This window comes from Astyanax mexicanus, chromosome 2 (assembly GCF_023375975.1).
Source record: "Astyanax mexicanus isolate ESR-SI-001 chromosome 2, AstMex3_surface, whole genome shotgun sequence".
NCBI lineage: Eukaryota > Metazoa > Chordata > Actinopteri > Characiformes > Acestrorhamphidae > Astyanax > Astyanax mexicanus.
Window position 1 is genome coordinate 29,920,216 of NC_064409.1, and position 24,328 is coordinate 29,944,543.

The following is a 24,328-nucleotide window of genomic DNA, read 5'->3' on the forward strand; positions in this document are numbered from 1 at the left end:
GAGAGTAACACGTACCTGTGCTTGAAAGTGTAGAGGAATGATTACCCACAAGCACACTGGTTGGACATAAAGTGAGGTTGTTTGTTGAGTTCGCTGACGATCTCACTGATGTTTCAAACTTGTATCTGAGAATAAAACATCAGTGTTTCATAGTAAGAAGGTAAAGAAACCCGAAAGTATAAAGTCGATTCAACACTGCCAAATTTAGTTTAATGATTTATTATTACACCCAAAAAATGTGTTGCAATCAATATCATTATACATATTCTCAAAACCAAATAACAAAGCAGAAACCCACCTGCATGCTCGTACAGAAATCTTAGTAGCTTTATAGCTTACCTTCCAATAATAAAATGAGGGAGTGCTATTAAGAATGTCCCTAATGACATCAGCAGACAGCCCAAGGCAATGATCTTTGGTCGGTGAAGCTTGGCACCAAAGTAACTGACAAAGGCGATAACCAACAAGTTACCTAGCATCCAAAACAGAAAACACAGAAAACACAGAGTGATTGTGATTTACATAATTGATTGTTTATACAGTTCAGAGTAATAATTGAATAATACACATTAAAACATGAAAGTTGGAGTACTTATTAATCTAGGGGAAGTTTTCCAAACACCATACAAAGCGTGAATAATCAGGAAAAGTCAAAGTAAATGTGAGAAACATATTCTAGGTGAATCAGTAAATGAATCTTCAAGATGCATAACATCTAATTTATATGCACTGCTGAGAGCCTGTGATGAAGCCTTCAAGCCAAGAGATAAGGCCTTCCCCAAGCTCCACACAGCTGACCAAACCTTATATCTCACCACTGAATGATGTAGAAAAAGGCAGATTGTGCACATCTAGCAGCTCTCTCAGCAACATTAGCTTGATTATTTCATATGTGTCATGATTACTTTTTGTGTTGTTTAATATTTAAAAGGGGTGTGTGTAATCCATGATCATTAGTTAAGGTGCTCAGGTCATGTTGGCCACAAACGCCTCATTATAATGCACCATGAGACACAATTCACACAGTCTTCCCTGCATTTTACATACTATGAGCAGTGCATAATTCAAATAGATATTGCCTGTATTTGTCTAACTGTCTTTATGGCTCAGGTGCTTTAATACATTTCAAAGTTAGCCTAATTTTAAAGTAACAAAAACACAAGGATATTGTTTCAATAGATGTCAGTAATAAATCATCTCAAAATAATATCACAAATAGAAAATAGAAAAAATTATAAAATTGACAAATTAAAATCTATATTTTTGAAACTGAACTAGACTAAATGTTTTTGTTTTTTGTTGACAAAAACTCACTACATTAAAACTAATAATAACTAAATTACTAAAATGTGACTATTTTAACTAAATAAAAACCACCTTTTAAAAATAACACTGGAGTGGACAAAATGTTTGGAACATTTTAGTAACTGTAAGAAATATCTCATTGAATCTCATGTTTAACCTTTAACATGTTTAATTTTTACAGTCATGGCTGAAAGTGTTGGCACTCCTGAATATTTTCCAGAAAAGTATTTCTCCTAGAAAAGAATTTCAATAACACATTTGATATACACAGAGGAAAAAAAAGGTAAATTAATATAATTTCACACAAAACACTATAAATGGGCCGGACAAAAATATTAGCAACCTCAACTTAATATTTATTTGCACACTTTAAAAAAAATGAACTGAAAGCTTCTTACACCTCTCAACTGGAATTTTGAACCACTCTTTTGCAAGAGTGAATTTCACACAGGTTTGTGTTGCTCCAATACACACAAAGGACATAAACATGTATAACAAAACATGTAATCGCATTACTTTTTGGGGGAAATACTTCTATTTTCTGAACATTTTTTAGGACTGCCAACACTTTCAGCCATCACTGTAAATGAAGAAAAGTCCAGTCAGTCTTTGAGTCTGTACAAACACTGAGGAAAAGGGAAAGAAATAAATGTCTGACAATCTCAAGACTTCAAGTTAATCTCTGGAGATCTTAATGTTCCATTGTTCACTGTGTGCAAAATCAGTAAGAAGTGTACAGCCTGTTGCACTGTAGCTATCCTCTGTAGATTTGCACAGAAAAGAAAATATTATAGAAGATTCCATCATATCATTATTCAAATGGTGCCTAAAGAACCTTAACCAACATCTGAATAAATTTAAGCTGAACTGCAGACACATAGTACAACAGTTTCAGCTCACATTATCTTTCATCATCTGCATTAATGGAATGATATGGAAAGAAAATCCAGGAGGACAGCACTATTGACACAGAGAGATTAAAAATGATTTCACTGAACCTCTCTCTTCTGGTAGAAACACACTGTGGACAGATGCTTTCAGGAGCAACTGGACCAAATATACCAATGTCTGGAGCTCTGTATGAAATGATATCAGATGTTTTGTTTTTCTCTGTGTTTTAGTGTTGTTTCAATAAAAACCAAGAAAAAAAATTGTGCTGTCAACATTAATGTGTTAATGAATGTGATTAGTCTGGAAACTAATGCATTTATTTCTTTAATGCATATTAATCTTTTTTACTAAAGTTTGGCCTGAGCTTGCTTTCAAAAGATCCTAGTAAACTATTAGTGGTTATATTTAGCAATGTTAACAATGAGTTTAAATGGTAGATTACTTTTTATTTATGATAAAATATGATCTAAATGTCATAACGAACTCTACACCTTCCAAAATCACAGCAAACTATATTATTAATCAGTTACTTTTTGACAACCCTAAAATAAACATATGAATTCCAAAGCATTGGTAAATGCATGAATTATCTGGATAATATGGGACATTTTCTTAAAAAAAACAGCAGGGGTGGCAATATTTTGGCCATTGCTGTATATTATTCTTAAAAAGCAATTATTTTACCACTTGGTTCCATGTTTAGGTTTTGTAAAATATCAAATATATCATGCAAAGTGTATTCATAATGTAGACACTGACTGGCTCACTCAAACACAGGATTTAAGACAGATTGCTTTAGCTACTTTCTCTGACTCCATTGCAGCCCTGCTTTCTGCCCTGTTTCTATGGCAACACTTCTATGAAAACGCTGGTTGCCGGGGCCTTGTGACTGCGGAAGTGAGGGTGCTTTGGGGCTCCACAGGTCCAAGGTTTGTGTGATGACATAGCAGGCCTGAGATTCACTAAACATACTATTGTATTTATTGTATGCAGATTTATTTTACATCCTTTTGGGAAAATAAAATCAGTGATGTAATGCATAAATAGACATGTTTTGTGAGGCAGAATGCCCATTATCATAAACTTTATATTTGTTTGTATTTATATTTATAGTAACATTTGATATTATATATTAATACATTAATGTATATCTTAATATATTTAATCTTATTATATCTTTTAAAATGTATTGTGCTAAAAACAAAGGAAATTTAGTAGAGTTACCTTGCAGCTGAATTTTAGAAACCCAAAACCCTCCTCCTCAGCCCTACTGACAACCTTTGACCTCATCTCCATGACAAACAACTTTGCACCCATTACGTGCCCATAACAGGTAAACATGGTTTAAACCAGATTTTTTTTTACCAAATCATTGGAACAGTCCACACTGGGTAACTGATGCACACGTACAAAAAAGGTCTTCACGTGAAATTTTGGTTTCATACTTCATACAGAATCAGGACAAATCGAGTTTTAGTGGATGACAGCTGGGCTTATCTCTGAGATTACAATAAAGCTTGCTGTTATTCAATCACAGACACGTCTGTGGGGTCCTTTAAGGGTTCTTCCCTTTGATGATGCAGCTGTGACCTGTAGCTGTGTTCGGACATTTCATTAGAAACACAGACCATTTGAAACACAAACCTTCTAATACTAGTGGAACAGAGATATCACCTGAAATATTTTTGAGGTCTGTCTCTTTATCGCCACCACCACTGAAGCCCTGACTAACTACTGCTGTCCATTTGTCCAGATACGTTTTTTTTTCTCTTTAAATATTAGATCCAGTGTGTTGTTTTTTTTTTTTTTGCAGTAAACAAACAATATTTCTGTGTACCTGCTGTGTCTTCACCTTCCTGTTACTTCCTGTTGCAGTGTGGTCCGTACTCTCAAGCTTTATATTATAGTCACTTTTAATTGTTGTTTTGATTAAACAGCTTGAAAACGCTCTGTGATTCTACATCTGGTTTGTTTTTCACAACAACAGAACACAGAAAGCTTTAATCTACTGTACTGTGGCCATCAAGACATGGATGCAGTTCCTTTTCTCTCGGGCCATATTTTAAGGGGACAAAGATGAGGTTTCTGGACACTTTACTGATTAGACATTAGGTCTGACACGGTTAACAGCACAGAAATGAACATCTATGTGGGCTCCTGTTTCTGTTGTGTAAGCCTTTCTGCCAGACTGCTGCATTGTGTTGTTGATGACTGACATACCTTACAGCACACCCTCTAAGCCTCTGGATTATTTCCCCATTGCTGATATTGCACAGGAACACTGCTGGCTCTATGAAAGGCTGCTAGTTTCTTAAAAGAGAGACTCTGTGACTCGAGCACAACTGAGACACACAAGAATGATTTGGAGGAGTCTGCTGACGCATGATGATCCGGTTCTTACCTATTTCAAAGCTTCCATCAATGACTCCTATTAAGTAACTGGGGATGTCAAAGCGCCTCTCCAGCTGAGTTATTGTGCTTTTCATATAGCTTCCAGATAAAGCCTTTGAAAAGTAGGCAAAGGACAAGGCTACAAGGAACATCTGGAATAAAAGAGAGAGAGAGAGAGAGAGAGAGAGAGAGAGCATTTTATTATCATAAACATTTATCATCTGAATCCACTTTTTATATTCTATATATCCACTTACACTGCACATCATTACATCCAATCGCAAAATGATCACAACATTAATGTGCATTTAAAATAATCAGGGAGAGAAGAGTGAGCAGGAGAGCAGTGGGGGAACAAACAGGTGGAAGGAAGAGGCAGCGTAGCTGGGTGGGGGGAGCCATCATTTCTCAAGCTGTGCTGTATTATGGGTAGTGGGGACAAAAAGAGGATTAAGAGAGCTTATGTCATGCTCTTGAGAGATCCTGCCACATCCAGCCAGAGTGACTCAAGCCTGGAATGGTGGAAAAAACATGCAGTCGGTGGCTTGGATAATGACTGACAAAATACAGTCACACTTTCAGGATGCTGCTAACAACGGTTATGAATCCTCACAGCAGTGCACACACACCCCTGTGGTGTTTTTCCTGAACAAGCCCACACACAACATCAAAAGTAATGATTACAAAAAAGATGCGAGCAGAGATGTTCATGTGAAGAAACTTACATCATTCCAGTGATAAATATTCTTTTTTTAAAATGAAAATTAGCTCACACTGTCTTTGTTTCCCACAGACATTTTTTCTGCAGCACTGTGTTGACAAACACCTGCTTTCAAAGAGCTACTAGCCATTCAGTAGCCTGATGTGGCAGCAGGAAAGACAATGGCTTGGGAAACCTGTGCCTGTGGTCTTCAGTATTTTCCTCAAGACTGTTGGTATATACTTCCAGGAGTGACAGAAGCTCAGCTCCACTAAGGGGCTACCTCATCTTCACTGGAGTGTAATATCTTTGTGTCATATGGAAATGATATGATAACATTGTAATTTTATGTACATGTGCATGTGTGGGTTTACTTATATCGTATCTCCCAAAAGTGAGAATGCACCCTACATTTCTGTAAAAAACGTTTTCATGGAGCAACATTATAACACACATCCATCAATGTCTAAATAGCTGGCAGCACAAGTGAGTACACCTTACCTTTCTGGTGTCACGTGACCTCCTTAAAGTGGAAGCTAAAGGTAAATATTATGGACTGGCCATGAAAGTCTCCAATTGTAAACCCAATTGAGCACCTGTGGGGCATCCTCTACCAAAAGGTGGATGAGGGCATGCTGTCTAACAGCTCTGGTATGTCATCATGGAGGAGTGGAAGCCTGTGCAGCCTTGGTGAATTCCATGCCCAAGAGAGTTAAGGCAGAGCTAGATAGTAATTTGGGCACAAATTGGATATGTTTACTGTGAGGTACTGCCTTGTACCTGTCTGTCTGTTTTTAAAATGCCTGTTCTTTATCTAATAAATTGAGTGTTTGGTATCCACACTTGTCTGTCCTGCATTTGGCAACTGTGACAGGTACTCACTTGTGTTGCCAGATATTTAGACATTAATGAGAGAACAGTAAATCTATACTGCTATAAAAAACTGTACACTGACTCACTCAAATTTATATCTAAGTTTCATTGCTATAGTGTTGTCCCATTAAAAGATTAAAGATATATTTGTTAAAATGTGAGGATTACTTACTTCTGTGAGGAACTTTATACTTGAGGCCTAAGCACATCCCAGGGGTCAGTAAGGAGAAAGTAAGTTGTCCTATTCTTACCACCTGGTAATAGTCTGACAGGAAGTTCAGGATTTCAGTTCAAATACTCCTGTCTTAATTGATCTAATATGTTATATGCCATTGTTATAAAAACAATAGATGGTATAGCAAGGTGGGAAAAACAGGCAGAGGAGAGAGGACAGAAAAAGACTGAACTGTGAATAAATGCATTCTTGTGGGTGATTTCTTGTGTGAAGGATGTACACACATAAGTTCTAGAACTAGCAAGTGTATTGGCCTCAAACAGATATTTTTTCAGGGGTGTTAGTTTGATTTTCTTTGAAACAACAGTAGTACGTTTTTAGCTCATCCGGATGTTAGTTCCAAAGTGACTCGCTTGCTGCAGCAGTTTACTGTTTGTTTAGTGCTTTATAGTACTTTAGTTCTGCTAATTACTGAGGCATATTCATCAAACCTTAAAAACATAAACATAAAAAGTTTCAGGACTCTGGTAAAGAACCAGCTTCATGACTACCAGACCAGATGTATTCATTAAATGTGCGTAAGTTAAAGAATAACAATGGTTTGCAAATTCGGCAACAGCCCTTTACAATTATCATACAGCTACCATAATTTACGCCAAATAATTACAGAAATCTCTATAAAAAAAAGCACCTTTTAAATTCATTCTATCTATTTGTTGCTCACTGTAGTGGAATCTGAAGCAAGTCATTAGATGGATTAGGGTATCTAAAGCTCTATTCAGATTAGATTCGATTTTCTGGTGGATGCCTGTAAACAGTGTTTTACCAGCCTCCCCAATGATAAAACTCTTGCATCCAGGTGGCATTAATATAACCAGAATGTAATATTTGTGCTCACTCTATTACCTCCTTTTCAGACTGGCCATAAAATGTCTATTTTTGTCCCACACAAATCATCATCAAATCATCATTACACAGATGCACGAACTACCTGTCCATAAACAGCCCAATTTTTTATTTAGGATTAATCAAAGAGTGTGGATTAGTTGAATTTCTGCATAAATTAGTCATTAAATGTGTTCTGATCTTCAAGTCACAACAATAGACAATAGACACAGTCTGCTTAAACTAATACCACACAATATATATATATATATATATATATATATATATATATATATATATATATATATATATATACTCATTACCCTTTCTGACCCTAACCAAGTTGTAGGCACTGTGCATGTCCAGTTTGATGAACATGGATGCCTGCTGCAGCACCTGAAAGGCTGAGGTCATGAGGGCTAAAGGCTAGCAGTCCTTAATGGTTTTCTTGTTGAGATTCCTGTAATCAATACAGGGCCTAAGCCCCCGTCCTTATTCCAGACATAGAAAAACTGTTCAAACAAACCTCAGCTCCAGGCCCCTAAATATAACCCTTCATTGCCTGGCATTCCGACGCTGAGAGGGCTCGTGCCAGGAAAGAGGTCAACGGCAAGGTCATATGGGTGATGAAGGGAAGCAGCTTGGCCTGAAGCTTACTGAACACCTCCTGGAGATCCCAGCATTCTTCTGGCTCTTGAAAATGCTCAAGATCTTCAGGGTAGGTGTCAGACACTAAGACAACCAGGGGGACTGAAGATATTCAATGGGTGCAATAGCAAGGGCTCAGTGGCAAGTCCATTGTCTCTTCTCTGCAGACCAAAAGCTTCAAGGTTTGTGATAGAGGTGGCCCAGGCAAACGCCCTACCAGTGAAGAGGGACATGATATATGCCCTCGTCGCACGCTCTGATGGAAAGCTCTGTGTAAATACATTTGCCAGGCTCTGCACCCCCAAAAGGATCTGCTGCAGAGTCTGCTCATGTTTCTCTATAACTGCCTCCTGGATAGCTAGTGCAACTTACCTGCTCGAGGTCTACCTGTTCTGCTGAGTCCATGTCTGACTGGATCTGTCTGTAATGACTTGCACACCAAGGAACTTGGATCTGCTCACCCTCTCCACAGCAATACTGTTGATATTTAAAGGAGTGTGCTGTTTGCAAGTTCTTCTGAAGTCCACACCAATTTTCTTGGTCTTCTCTGTAGTGTAATTCCACCAAACTTGACAAAGAGGTTGGAGGTGTGTACTGGTGTGCAGTCGTGGGTCAGCAGAGTGAACATCCTCGGGAAGCCCCTGTGTTCAGTGTGGTGACGCTGGATGTGTTGCTGCCAACCTGCACTGCCTGCGGTCTTCCGATCAGGAAGTCTAACAGCCAGTTGCACAGTGATGTGCTCAGCCCCAGACTTTTCAGTAATACACTCAGGGATCAAAGCAGGGTCACCGCATACACGGGCTAACCCGTTACTGTCGTGTTACTGTGGTGGATTGGGGCGCAGTTAAATGAACTGCCACATAAACTGCAAAATGACTGATTGACCTAGCCAGGAATTGAACCCACGCAGATTGAGATGCAGGTAAGAATAGCAACTCAAGAGAAGTAGAATTTGAGTAGAATGGTTGGACAAACCATGCTGAGCATGTGGGACAATAAACAAAAGAACACCAGAATAGGACTGACTGCCCCTTACAAACTGGATGAAAGACTAAATCTTCCCAAACCAAACTACTGAATAAATGGGTGCTTTAGGAACTTAGGGACTGATGCCCTTTTCCAACAGAACGGAAGAGGGGAAGCTCAAAAGCAGTGAGAGAGCGGCCACTCAGACTCTCAGACAGAGAACAGGGGTAAGAGGAAGCTTGAAAAAAACAAGAACAAGAGAGAGTCAGATTCAGTGGGCTCTTACTCTCCGACAGAGAGGATTCTCTCTGAGAGGTACCAAGAGCTTAAATAGTTGGTACACAGGTGCATTGCGTTTAGCTTGATTAGTTGCCGGTGTTATTCAAGGCCTCCCTCTGGTGGCTGGAGGGGGCATTGGCTGGGTGCTAAACATTTGAAATATATTTTCCACTGTGAATCAACATCTGCCCGGAAGGATACAGAGGGTGGACAGAACAATAATAGGCTGCTAAGTTTAGTAAAACTAGGGATGCATAGATCACACTGTTTTCCTTAGAACAGCGAGCAGCTTGGATATATGAATGGTGTATGAATGGTGGCTGCACAGAGTACTTCACAATTTTGTTGAGCTATGGACAGTTTGCTGACCTTCAGGGGTTTAAACTTGAGACCGCTGGGTCTCAGCAACTCACTCGCCTTTGGATGTTGGTATCTGGACCCTGTTTGCTACTATACTGGCTAATACCTGATGCCAATATCAAAAGTAAAAACAATACTTCAGCCTGTAATTACTGACAGAGAAATATACAAAAGATCAGACAGAGAATAAAATCCAAAAGGTGGTCCTGTGAAAAAGACAATTACCCATTTAAAATGTCCCTAAACTTTCTGAATAATCCTGTGATCATGTGGGTTACTAAGGACTATTTGATCTGTCTACAATTACCTTCTGTTTTTATTGTTTTGATTCACAGTAATGGTTAAAACTGGCAAAGTTGATGCATATGGGAACTGTATACTGACGGTTGACTCCTTTCTTAAAGCTGGCTATAAAATGTAACAGAAATACAACAGAATGGATTTTGATATTTAAATGTTAATACATCTGTACAACCTCTAAAAACATTGTTTATAAAGCAAATTCCACTGGTTTCTATTACAGACTCTAAATGATTTTAGAATGCAATAATCTATGTTAATTAATTGACAATTAAGTAAACAACCAGTTGCTTTGTACAGATTACTTGACGTTCCTCTGAATAACAAGTTGCATACGTAAAGTGAATATTTTGATGTGTTTTGGATATTACACACACATTATGTGCAGTTAGGAACAGTTTAGTTGGTTCATACAACAGTTTGAGCACAGGAATATTAATAGGTTAGAGTATGTATTCTTTAAACAGGTTGGGAGCTTTAATAAAATAATGGTAAGTCTTAATAGAACTGTGCAATTATTTATTTATTTATATATATTTTAAAAAATACACTGTTTTTTTATATTTAGACATGCACTTTAATGCGCTTAAGGAAAATACACTTCCTCAAGAATATTTCATTTATTTTTTCAAGTGTACTTTAATGTACTTGACTTTTAACATTTTATTTTACATTTATTACATTTATTTACATTTATTTAACAATGCAATATTTTTAACAATGCAATATTTTTAACAGTGCAATATTTTAAGAGTATATCATACATTTTATATATTGTTTTATATTTAATATTTTTGCTGCACCTCAATTATTTTAAAATGAAGGACGATCTAACTGAACAGATTTAGATTTAATTCAAGAGGTTTACAAAAAATATTGCTACACTACCCAGAATGCACCACACATAGACACTTGCTCACATGATCACATGACTCTGCACACTGTACTTCTTAGAAGTAATCAGTGTAATTAGCCTCACCTGTGTTCACATGTATATATTCCCCCTCAGCTCTGGCTCTCATTGTATTGTTTTGGTTTGTCCTGCTACAATGGGTTTCCCCAGTTTATTTGTTTACGAGATTTGTACCATGACTCTGTCTTTTTGCCTGCTCTATGTTGCTGTTTGCCTGTGTTTTTGACCCTGGAATGTATCCTGTTTAGGGTGTGTCATTCCCTGTTGGCTCCTGTTCACCGGTATTGACCCTGCTTGCTCTGACCACCCTTTGTATTGGCCCTTTTCTTAATAAAGCTTACCCATTCTGCCTAATCATGACACAATTAGAGCCGAATATACATAGTCCTCAAAAGTAATAGGACATACATTTCAGCCTCTTCTTGGTCAGGTTTGCAGCAAGTATGAAGATTAGCCAGATGAATTAGGAGCACATCAGGAATATCCCCAGGACAGGGCAGTAAATGGGCAAACTAATAGTTATAAATAACTATTTTATCATAGTCTTCAGTAAGTGAAAAGCATGCTTGATTGGGTTGAGGTCAGGTAACTGATTTCTCGGCCTTAAGAAGCTCTTGGGCTGCTCTGAAAGTTTAAATCTGAGATAAGTAGATGGACCAGTCATGCATGTCCATGCCATTACAATGTCTTCTTTAAATTTAAAAGTTGGTGTGGAATGCTTCACATTGTTTAACTTTTAACAAACAATAAGCAGAAAATAAAGATTCTACACTGGGATCAATGGGTTTAATACATTTAATATATTCAAGTGATTGAGCACAGAGACACTTTACCCCTAATCACAATTCAATTATTTTTTTTATAGTGCTTTCTACAACACATGTATTCACAGGGCAGCTTTACAGAGAAACGGGTCCAAGCCTCATATGAGCAAGCATCACAGTCATGCCAACAGTGGCAGAGTCATGGGAGCAAAAGTTGCAAGGAAAAACAAAGTCTTGGTACCTCCTTAGGAGGAATGCAGGTAGGAAGGAGCCTGTTCTGTTATCACCTTGTAGGCGATTGTAAGAGTTTTGAAATTTATGCGAGCATCAACTGGTAGCCAGTTCAGATGATGAACACATGTTAATGTTAAAGAGATAATGGAGAGCTATAGCTAATGTAGAAACAGGTTATCAGTGTGAGTAGATGATGAACACATGTTAATGTTAAAGAGATAATATAGAGCTATAGCTAATGTAGAAACAGGTTATCAGTGTGAGTAGATGATGAACACATGTTTAGTGTTTATGTTAAAGAGATAATATAGAGCTATAGCTAATGTAGAAACAGGTTCTAAGTAGGTGGTGTGTACATAATGGATAATGAAATGCTATAGCTAATGTAGAAACAATAAAGGCAATACCAGTATGCATGCAACTCTAGAGTATCTGCTAGAACTTAGCATTAATGTATTCAGATCAGGAGGCTGTATCCTGTGATTACTGAGGAAGGACTAGAGGATGACCAACACAAACTGTACAGCGGAAAACAATCTGTCTCTGACTTTACATCTACATGGAAAAGCAGCTATGTGGGAGTGTCTAATTGAGTGGACAGTGGTTAGCACACTGTTGTGTCTGATTTACTCGTACCACTACACACACTAACACGTCACTTTCACAGCAGTGCTGAAAATGATCCACCACCCAAATATTATTTGCCCTGTTATACATGTACATATAATTCCCTGTGTTTCTAACTCAAGCACATTAACCTGCTCATCATTAACATTTTACAATCACTGAATTCAATCCACAGTTTTCAATAACGTAATGGCTCTGCCACAGAGGAATACCTTCGAAATGTCTTCATTGATTACTTATCAAGTTCTTGTTATTTAGGTCATATTATAGACAAACCTAATACAACTAGACCAATAGCACACAATGTTATACTGCTCATCATATGTTTTATACAGCAAGATTAATAAATATTCCCTGTGCATGCTATGAAAAAGTAAGTGAATCGTTGAATTTAACAACCTGTAGAACCTTTAAGTTGCAATCACTTTCAGTACACATTTCCTACAGCTTCATACAGATTTACACAACAAACAAAAGTACTTATGATTAAAAAACTGCCATACATTTGCAGTGGATAAAAGGTTTTTTTTTCCATCTGTCCATGTATCTATTGTGTTCAACTGCACTACCTCCATTTTACATCATACACACACACTAAATACTGTACTTTTATAATTTCATTTTATTTTTTATTTTGTTGTATTTATATGTATCATTTATATTTTTTTTATCTTTTTGTAACTTTGTGTACTATACACACCTGCTGCTGGATGTCAAGAATTTCCCCTCAGGGATCAATAAAGTATCTATCTTTCTATCTTTCTATCTTTCTTTCTTTATTTAAAAAAAGAATTGTGTGACATCCCAGTGGTCTTAAACTTATTTAGCAGGTCTGAAATAGACAGCAGTAGATTCTTATACTATGTTCTTTCATGAACACATCTGTAAACCATTGATGCTACCTTTAGTTTCTTTCTCTCCTCTTTCAGGATTGCCCATTAGACTCTTGGACTAAAACTAGTAGGCTATTAGTTTTTACTTCTAATAAAAGTAGCAAACATTGACTTGATTCTGAAATGTATCCATCCGTACAACCATGTTATGGACGCCCAGGTGTATATTACACACGTTCATGTCTAATATAGTTCACAATTACTTTTAGTAGAAAATACAGTCAGTAACCAGGCTTTGTGTGTCTTTATTAATGAGCAAAACACCTTAAAAATGAAACCCACAATTTCAAACTGATCTCTTTAAACTAAACATCATTTTGCCAATTAGCTCTCTGAGAGGTCATTCACGCAGGGCTTTACTTTTTCTGGACTGCACTGTGGATGTTTAATCAATATTCTCAATAAAAGACATGAACAGAACAGAACTGTTGGTTTGTAACAAGCCGTGTCAGATTGTGTTTATCTATAACTGTGACTTATACCAATCAGAACATGTTTTATTAGTAATGAATTCAGAAATCAATACAATGTAAAAAAAAAATAAAGTCTTTGTTGCATCTTCCAGGCTATTTTGTCCACTGTGGACATGGGTATGTACCTAACGGGTGGGGTGGGGGATGGGTGTTTTTGGATTGGGGCTGACTGACATTCTTTGAATGGGCAATTCTTTATTTAGAAATTGGAGGCATATGACAAGTGCTCTGAGGTAACTATATGCCATGAGTCTGTCCCATGTAAATCACATGGGCTATTTGATAATGGCATATGCTGTAGAAACGTCAATCGTTACATGAATACCCTTATATTTCTAAAAGAATATATATTTCTAAAAGGATAATTGCTACTTGTTGTTTTCTTTATACAATTATAAAAAGTAAAACAATAATATCTCTGGAACACTCTGGATAATAACTCTGGAAGGTGGTATGAAGGGTAGAAACGGCAGAGCAGTAAATTGGCATAAATAAATAACTAGATGTCTAAATCCCTTCCCATTATGCCAAAGTAATAAGATTATTTATCAGAGGCTAAAGGTCCTCATGTGCCTAGGCTCGTTGCATGCTCAGTCATTGCCTGCTTGAATAAAGCACATAAGCATGGAGATCTCTTCATGAAAAACGTTCTGTTCTTTTTAGTGTTTGTAAAATTGAGAAAAAAATAACTTTTCAATTAGCTTCAAGGTTTGCACATCATTGACTTATCGTATATATCACATATATCATAAATGGCTTGATTATAACAACATAAGGGCAAATATGCAATTTTGCTCAAAGCTTTTATATAATTAAAAATATGAGAAATAAATGTTATCTCTCTAGGATAAAGCTAGATTTAAACTTTCATCTTTTCTTGATAAGTTATACTAACTCTTATATAAAAGAGAAAAAAATATATATATATATATTGTAATGTTTCTTTAGGTTGGTAATTTTAAACTTTTTGCTTCTATCCCATATGTCCAAATGACTATAAAACTAATAACTATAAAAATAAAATTGCATAAAGTATATACTTAAATAGTTTAAAAATTGAACAAAACTATTCTAATCCCACTTTACTAACCTAGTAAAAGTTCACATGCATATTTAGGCCTAAACGCAGAGTGCTATATGAAACACTAATCAGCTTTGGTCTACTATATGCTTACAACTACAATACCCTTATTCATCACATCACTTCCTGTTTCTGCAGCATTTAGAGAAGGACTCTGGCTACCAACTTCCTGCATGGCTATTTATCCACTGCCAACATGTAGTTAATATGGAGCAGACTGTGCAAGAACCTTTCTGGGATTATTCAGAACTGGACAGAAGCTCAGTGAGAGAACTTGGAAATTAAAAATGAACACACAGTGGGAGATTTATTACAAGATTAGGCACCAGTCTAAGAGCAGAGTGCTACACCTCAGCATGTTCCCGTTTCCGAGAAAAGTCTGTTTGTTTGTTCTTTAATATGCTGCTGATCAAAATATTTTAATTTAAAGCTGATTTGACTTTATTCTCTCATAGATGAGCTTAGATCACAGAATAAAACAAACCAACAAAAAGCTATAAACTCAGATTTCCTCAGGTTGAAAATCAGCAATTTTTTAACTAGCAATGAATTTCCTTTCTATGTAATTTTTTTTTATTGTTTAAATATCGGAAATATAACTTCATAACTATAAAAATTGCCATTGAAAAATGACAAAAGTTATGATTGAAAGCAACCTGTCACGGATATCCAGGCAGGTAGACGAGGAGACGGACACAAGTGCAGGTAGGGCGAAATAAATAAATAATTTATTAAATAAATAACAAAGAAACACAAAGAAACAAGTAAACACGTAACAAGGATAATAAACCAAAATAAACGAGGGAGACTAGAGAACATAAACAAACAAGAGATAATAAGAATAAACAAACAGGGAATAACAACAAGGAACTTAACTCGATAAAAATAATAACTAACAAACAAACCGTGAGTACATAAACAAAGAAGCAAGCGAGAGACTTAATAGATACAAAACAAAACTGGGCAGGGATAAATACACAAATAACCAATAACCAAAACAAATCAGAGAACCTAAAATAAACCAACTAGAGAATAAAATAATAAACAGGGAATATATACAAGAGAAGGACTAGAAATAAACAAGGAAATAAACAAGAAGCTAAACTAGACAAGGTAAAACTAAACTAAGCAGGACAAGGGAAACAAACTAGGAATGAACACGGAACTAGGGCTTTAGCAACACAGAAACGCGGAGAGACAGACAACAGTGGAAGGTGCAAAGACCGACGGAGACAAAGTGGCACAGGGGATCTATATAAAGAAACAGGAAACACTCTAGAATTAGAAACACCTGGGGAAGGTGCGGAGCTACAAATGAGAAACAGGTGGAAAAGTACTGAGACGGGAGACACAGGGGAGCACAGGTCACGTGGGGAAGACACACAGAGACACGAGACGAGACCAGGATGTGACACAACCAGGTTTACAATGAACGTACAATTTATACCTGGTTTAAATGAAAACCTTAAGTAAAAAGTTAATGTTTAATTACCATATTAATAAATTATAAAGTTAGTTTAGTAAATAATGTGATCTTTTTACTATATATCTCTAATAATGAAGTCAAGGCCAAATAACTTCAGAGAAAAAATGCAGAATATTAAGGTACTCAGGCTGAAGTTATACACTACCTAATGTGACAGAAGAAGATTGCAGTCATAGTTTTATATAAAGGCTAAAAACACAAATATGATTAGAAAACACAAAACTACGAGGGCCCCAGTGACCAGTTTACACATCTACTGCTTCATATGCAATCAGCACATGATATGGATAACGTAGAATACAGTTTATGTACAGAGAATTCACTGCTGAATAGAGCCTCTGTGGATGCATTCAGATATTCAGTAACTACAGCAGAAAACCTCACAACAAAGGCACTGCTAAGCATGACTGGCTGCCTATTTAAATCATTAGGCACCATGCAGTCAGAAGCCCATTCTGAAACCCCTCTCTGTTCTCCTCACTCAGATCAGCACAGGAAGATTCCACCACAAACTGCAGCTAAATCTTATTTTGACCCAGTGACGCCACAGAACAAACCCATGGTGCAGCGCTCCATAATATTAAACACACTGAAAACAAAGATTCTTCTTGAGTCAGCAATGTGTTTCCATTGCATGTGACATTACAGTAAAGGATTAGCAAAATATTATTGACAATACATTCTCATTAACTATTTCAGAGAACAGATTAAAGGAACAGGCAGTTTCTCAGGCCTCCTCATCATTGTGCTACACTCTAAAAAACAGAGGTACGATATGAGTACTTGTTTGTACTCAAAGGTACACTCTTCATAATTGTACCCTCAAAGGTACAATATTGGTCTTTACGAGGTCAGATTTGTTCCCTCTGAAGTACAAAGTCATTCCTAACAGCAATAAGTACAAATTTGTACCATTTAACCAGCCAAAGGGTACATTCAGTATTCTGTATCACTGTACTAATAAACAATATATATTTTATTTGCACATTTTTTATTTAAAAGCCAGACAATTTTGGATCATCAAGTTTTTGAGCCATATTTAGTTGATGATGATGTTTATAATTTTTATAATCTTAACTGCCACAAAAACCATGGGTACAAAAAAGGACTTTCACTGAAAGGTACTTTTTTGTACCTCAATATAAGGTACAGCCCCAGCGACAAGCTTTGTACTCTTTTAAGTACAAATCTGTACTTACATTTCTTAGTGTGTACACCAAACTTTTCAAATATTATTATTTTATTATATAAAATTAGGACACCCAATTATATCTTTGTCTCATATGTCTTTTTGCCTATTTTCACATGACAATTGATTTGAATTTACCTGTACTGAGAGATAGATGTAATACAGCTGTTGTAATACATTTTATGGGAAAAATGCTTTTTATAGAACTTATAATAATAATAATAATAATAATAATAATAATAATAATAATAATAATAATAATAATAATAATAATAATAATAATAGAATTAATATAATGAGGCATTATATGTTCTAATATCTAGTATTTTTTCCTTTAATTATAATGACCTCAATAAAACAACAATTCCTAAAATGGTCCATTATAGACTCATATTGAAGTTTTTCCCACTCCTCTTTGCAGAATTCTTTCACCTGTGTATTGCTTTAGACAATCCTTGAAAGTACAGCTTTTTGTTTTAGCTTCAAATCACTCCACATCATGTCAGTAGGATTAATACTTAGACTTTGACTTACCCAAAGCAAATCTACATAGCGTCTGAGACATTCTTTTGTGGATTTACTGGAATGTTGAGGTCTTTGTCATGTTATACCACTGAGCCATTATGACCACTTGGCCGATATGCTGTTGGTCATCCATGCTGCCAAAACTCTAAAACACAGCCGAAGGTGCTCCAAGATGGTGGCAGAAGATCTTTCAATACTATTATGTTGTGACTGCATGCTGGATTGGGTGTTTCATGCACGTAAATGTATTGTGTGTATGTAGTACCTAGCTGCCAGGCAACCTTCTTTCATTGCTTCAAGGTCGAGTTACAACATGTGTATTTATTAAGAACTTTCATGGCGAACATTTATTATAAAAGATCTGCAGCTATGTAGCAGAGAGCACTCCACTGTGTGTTGTGATACATTCCTCCCATGACCATGGTTTAAATTTCACATGACAGCAGTGTTTCACACAGCCCTAGAGGCCTGGTGTGCTCTCCATGTTGTCTTCAAGGATGCTTAAGCGTCCTTTAAGCTCCCCAAAATTCCTATAGTTCCTATATTGTTTTATAGGACATTAATGAATCTATAGTGTCCAACACCCTGTTGCTAGATTGTGGTCTGTCCTTCTATAGACCACTATCAGTAGACACAAAGTAAAATTGCCAGTGTTAAATAAACACTGTTAGTGTTCAATTTCACAATCTCAGTGATAATTTAACACTAACAGTGTTTATTCAACACTGGCGCATTTACTTTGTACTGTATACGATTGATAAGAATCACTCTGCAAATTTGATCATTTATAAATGCTCATCATGCCCATTTATCTGGTGCTAATATTGAGAAACACTGTCAAAAGGAAAGATATGAAGTCGTTTAAAGTGTAAATCATCATAATGACCAGCTTTACTGAAGTCCAGAGAAAAGCTGCTCACAGCACCTAACATTTACCTTTAGACTGGAACAGAAAGGGTGCCGTCTCACTGACGTAGGCTCATTTTCAGGCGACCAGCTGTCCTTGTTTGGTATTTCCATCCTCCTTAAAAACGTTTCATTTTCCTTGGCTAAGGTTTCTCTAATGAAATTTCTTGCCATTGATGGATGTACTCCTGTAAAGAAAAACAGACAATGGGATTTATTGCTTTCAAATAACTCCAATAAAAAGAATTAAAATTCAAATATTACTTATTTAAAAAATCTTTAATATTAAAAAACAAAACAGTGATTAAACTGGGTCATTTTAACAAATATAAATATAAAGAGAATAGTAAAGATATTTTTTAGTCTTTTGTGGTAATGGTAATAACTTGATACTAAATAACTAAATAAATGACACTCAAACTGCACACTTCTGGGAAATAAAAAGTAAATTAGCAAATGCCAGAATTAGTTAGCTTAGTTAGCTTTTAGGTAATCCCACACAGGATTAGCATATTTTTCTGCTTGTGTGTTATCCAAAGAGGAGGAGACCTCCAAAGAGTTACATCCTCTCAGATCATACAGCTATGAACAATATATCAAAATAATTGTTTATCAGATGACTGAATAAAGAATTATTGTATTTACACAATCATTTATGTAGATAGTATAATGTAGAATTTTCATTTTTGTGAACTTGTGTGTAATATTGTTATGAAATAAGTTATGGGAGGATGAACATGCCTGCAACAACACTTTTCACCTTACTAACATGTTTATGACTTTACGACCCTCCACTGCTCCATTTCCTCATTTCTGACTTATTAAAAATTCCTACAATTTTTAATGAATACTGATTCATGTAGTAAATTTAAAAGTGTTAAACAAACCAAAAAACTCTGTGAAGCATCTGGGGTGTTGTTGACTTGTGGTTTCTGAGGCTGGTAACTCTGAAAAACGTATTCTGTACAACAGAGGTAACTCTTGATCTTTCTATGTTGGGGCGGTCCTGATGAGAGCCAGTTTCATCATAACATTTTAAATGGTCTTTGCACTTGAGAATACTTTCAAAGTTCTTTCCTTTTTTCAGATTGACTGACCTTCATTTTTTTACGTTTTTTTTTTCTTTTTCTTTTTTAAAAGCTATTCACTGTACACCATCTCTACCTCTTCAAAACAAAACTGATGCTCTCAAACACATTAAGAGAACAAAAATAAAAATCAAATAATTAATTCAACTTCAGCACAGCTTGTTAACTTAAAGACATTCCTGGTTCTACCTCATAAAGCTGACTGAGAAAATGCTCCTTTTTATTTACTAAATAATTCTTAATGTTCTTACTGTCAGCCGGGTCAGGAGGCTGCAGGCCTGTGAATATGGCAATATGTCCCGTGTACTTTCTCTCAGATTCAGCGTGATAAAGATTAATTGGGAGAACTGGATGAATCCAACACCCACAGACCCTCTTCACCCCTCCCCCCACAGAAACACACACAAACATGCTCTCTTCTCCTTCCATGCTCTCTTCTTTAGGTGCCCAAACACTGATTAAGATCATCTGGAACTGATCAGCAGAGGAGAGAGACAATGCAGTAGACAGACACAGCCGAATGAGGAGCTGAACTGTTTGTAAACATTTGTGGTGTAAGAAAATATTATATTATAACTTAACATATTGCTTTATATTCTGTACAGATTTTTTTAAAAACACAGTATCAATTTTTTATTAACATTAATTATTTCACACTTTATTTTTATTTAAACTAAAAAAAAAACAGTTGATGTCACTTTTTTATTTTTTAAGTTATGAAAGGTTAGCTCAAATGTCGAGGTGCACACTCGAAGACCTAACATGTCCTTTTTTGTTTTTCTAGCCGTCTATTTTAAATGTAAAGACTTTGTGTTATTTTTGGATTTGAATATACAATAAACCTCCAATATCTGTTTTTCTTATATCCTTTGAAGACAGTTTGCTTTATTATTGTATTCTTACAAAACTGGCACACACTGCAGAAACAACACATTTGTGAATTTATTATTCTAAAAGAGCTGGACTGTAAAATGGATGACACATTTACTGCGTCTAAATCAACATAATGTGTAGTTTCTGAACTTTGTTGAACTTTTTTATTAACCCTCCTCCTATAGATTTAATTTCCTCCAACACAAATCTAACACCTCATTCAGCTATTCATGTCTCAGTACAATTTTTAGATGCATCAGGAGGATTAGAGTAAGAGCCAAGGTCTGATGAAAGAGATAAAATATATATTATAAATATATATAAATATACTGTATATTATTAACTTTTTAAAATATCTGCAAAACATATAATTTGACCAGGGATTTCCAGACGTTTCAAAAGCCTTAAGTAGCTGCTTAGATTCCACCAAAACCCTGCATGTATCTTTCATTGATAATTATTTATGATTATACTTCATTTTAATTAGTACATTGGCAGATATACTGTATGTCTAAATGTTTATGAAGACCACTTTAATACATTGACCTCTATGTATACAAGTTCTGTATTTTCGTGTATTCAGTGACATATTGTATTCTATTAGAACTTGGTACCGATCAGTTCTGGAACCGTAGCAGTTCTGGTAGTCACCCAGTCTTGGAACATTTGCGTGTAATCTGTATTATTTCGAATTCTGTCAGTAATGTGTGCTGGAAGTTTAAATTCTTGCTATTTATTTTTTATTCCTATTTATGTGAAGCACTATGAACCAACATCCTACCACCACTAATGCTCGTCACTGAATGTAATCAAATACCTACAGCAATGCTCCAAAATCTAGTAGAAAGCCCTGTCCCTGGACAGTAAGAGCTGTCATGATAACCAATGTTTTTGGGACAATACATTATGTTCAGAACAAAATTAATTAGTTTTTTATTTCATATTTAAATAAATAAAAAAAACTTAACGTTACGTTGTTAACGTTGATGGGTTCTTCTTCCTTTTTAAACACAATGGGTAATACTGATATCAGAAAAAAAATACTGAGAGCATGTCCATACAATAAGTCGACCATGTAATTATCATTTACACTATCATGATGATACTCGGTTCTCCCTGGCCTCTGCATCATTCACTCCCACCACACTGCACAGCTGTGCATATGACACAATGAGCAATGAGCATGTGTCCTACACTCACTCATATTCTCGTAATCCATAACCCATTCTCACATCAGTCATAGCACCTCTTTATTTACACATTCTCTAAAGTTATTCTTGTTGTGCTGTTATTTGTTGTGATATCTGCTGTATTTGTTTTATCTATTGTTGAACAGAGGAGCATGTGTTTCCAAGGTTTCTTCCTCTCGAGGACATTTTTCATTGCCACTGATGCAATTGTGTTCACTCAAAGAGACTTGGACCCAGATCTGTGTAAAGCTACTTTTTGAAAACATCCATTGTGAAAAGTGTTACATAAATAAATAATAATTGAAAAGAATTGAATGATAACAAAGAGGAGGTCATAATATTGTGATTTGACTGTGTCCTTCTGGAATGACGTTCTGAAAATGTAACAAAATTACAATTAGAAGATGCTGTACTAACTTGAAAAGCCTGTAAAAACATCTTTCAGTCATACAACGTCTTCAGGACAAAATCATTATTAGTCTTCATCTTCATCAGTGAAATAACATAGGTATAGTGTAGGTTTTGAGAAATTCTATGTTGTCTGTATTTATACTTCTATTTTAGCAAGTTTTTCACTTACCTAAAAACCTGTTTTACTGTGTAGTTGTAAATATTTTGTGTATATACATTTTGTTATGTCCGTTTCTGTCATCACCAGTTTGAAAAGGCTGCAGTAGTTTCTTTAAAATGCATCAATATTGTTGGTCTTAGCTACATACATCAAAATGAAAGTTTAAGTCTTATTGGAATCAGGCCAACGGGAAACATCACATCACAGTGGTTTATCCTGTGCCTAGACACGCTCGCTGTGAAGGGACAGGGCTGGGTGAGCGAATGGGGGATGTGATGATTAGAGACCGGAGACTCACCAGCGCACTTCACCTAATTAACCAATGTATATTAAAGCCATGCATTGCGCCTGGACCCCTACCGACCAATAGACAACACATACGCGATTATTGGACTAGTATCAGACTATGACACGCCACAGTGTTTTATGTAGCCGTGATGTGCGCCGTTACAAAAGGAGGACTTGCTCTCTAACGCGGATTTAAATACCAAGAAGCAGAGAAATACTGAGGAGAGCTGTAGGGAGGTTATGGGAAGGTGGATGCAAAATGTCTCCGAAATGACAAGGTTTGACACAGATGTTACACCTTGTTTTTTTTTTCTTCAGTTCTCCCGCATGTAAACGTGGCATTTACGCGCCCGTCAAATGTGAACGCGTTAAATGTGAACGCGTTAAATGCGCACTGTCTCAAACAGAATAACTAATCCCGTTCATGCGCGCCGTATAAACAGCGCACAAACAGCAGCTCGAGGACAGACCTACTTTCTCACGAAACACTATTAGATTTTCTATTCACGTCAAACCCAGACAGCCTGAAATGCGCGCGGTTTGACATTATTTTCCCATTCACAAATAAAAAAGCGATTAGTTCTGACATACAAAAATGTATGTGTACTGTATTTATAGTGTTTAAAATAAAATAAAAATGACAAGAATACTGACCACAAATCCTCGCTCCGATAAATGCTGCGTGTTCCTCTCTGTCGGATGTTTCCTTTACCGATTCTGGGCCGTTATATAATATAAAGATATGTATGGAGCGTATTCCCAACAGCTCAGGATGATGAGGATGAGCTCGTATGGACAGCACCGCTGCGCGCGCCGCGGATGTCGCACAAACTTCCCATAGGGTTGCAGGCGAAAGACACTTGGAGTCGGGAGTTAATTCGTCATGGTTCGAGTCGGATCCAGTTCTTTCCGTTTCAGGTCAGTTCGCAGTGTTTTGAATAGTGTAATCTTTGACGTCAATCTCGCAGGTTTTCACAACCTTCTCTCCAGAAAGTGCTTCCAGCGTTTCAGCAAGCGGCTGGTTGAATTGGCTGAAACACGTGATGGCTGTGAAGGGGGGTAGGGAGGAGGCTGGGGGCTAGTGGATCCAGAATATTTAGATCCTGTTTTCCAGTGCGACGAAATGAAAGAGAGATGAGTGAGGAGCAGATGATGAACACGGCGAACGTTTTTTTTTTTACTGGTGCTGTCCTCTTTTAGACGTTCAGCCTGAATAAAACAAGCATTTGCATAAAAGTCTTCCTTGGAACTCGTGAAGCCTAGAAGTTAAACTGCTCACATTGCTTCAGCATTCCAAGAGCATGTGACCAAGCAAGACTGCAAGCTACAAACCAAATCTGAGAAAGCAAAAGAAGTAAGCCTTTGAATGACAAGCAAAGCTACCCACTACAAACTAATAACTCATTTGTAGTTATATTATTACCATAGAGCTGCACAATATTGTGAAAAAATAA

The 24,328-nt window shown here is 36.4% G+C and overlaps 1 protein-coding gene across 2 annotated transcripts in view; it reads right to left on the reverse strand.

The window, feature by feature from the left end:
- slco1c1 (solute carrier organic anion transporter family, member 1C1) overlaps positions 1–24,050 on the reverse strand; it is a 45,716-nt gene extending 21,666 nt beyond the window's left edge. The window contains exons 1-5 of one of the 2 annotated variants that reach the window (XM_007238161.4): positions 23,529–24,043; positions 18,895–19,052; positions 4,598–4,739; positions 340–472; positions 16–125 (exon numbers count right to left, since the gene is read on the reverse strand). In XM_007238161.4, coding sequence (XP_007238223.3) covers positions 16–125; positions 340–472; positions 4,598–4,739; positions 18,895–19,038 — 529 coding nt within the window. In that variant the 5' untranslated portion in view covers positions 19,039–19,052; positions 23,529–24,043. Of the gene's footprint in view, positions 1–15; positions 126–339; positions 473–4,597; positions 4,740–18,894; positions 19,053–23,528 lie in introns of both variants that reach the window. The other variant, XM_022671529.2, reaches the window with a different exon arrangement.
- Positions 24,051–24,328: the final 278 nt, after the last annotated feature.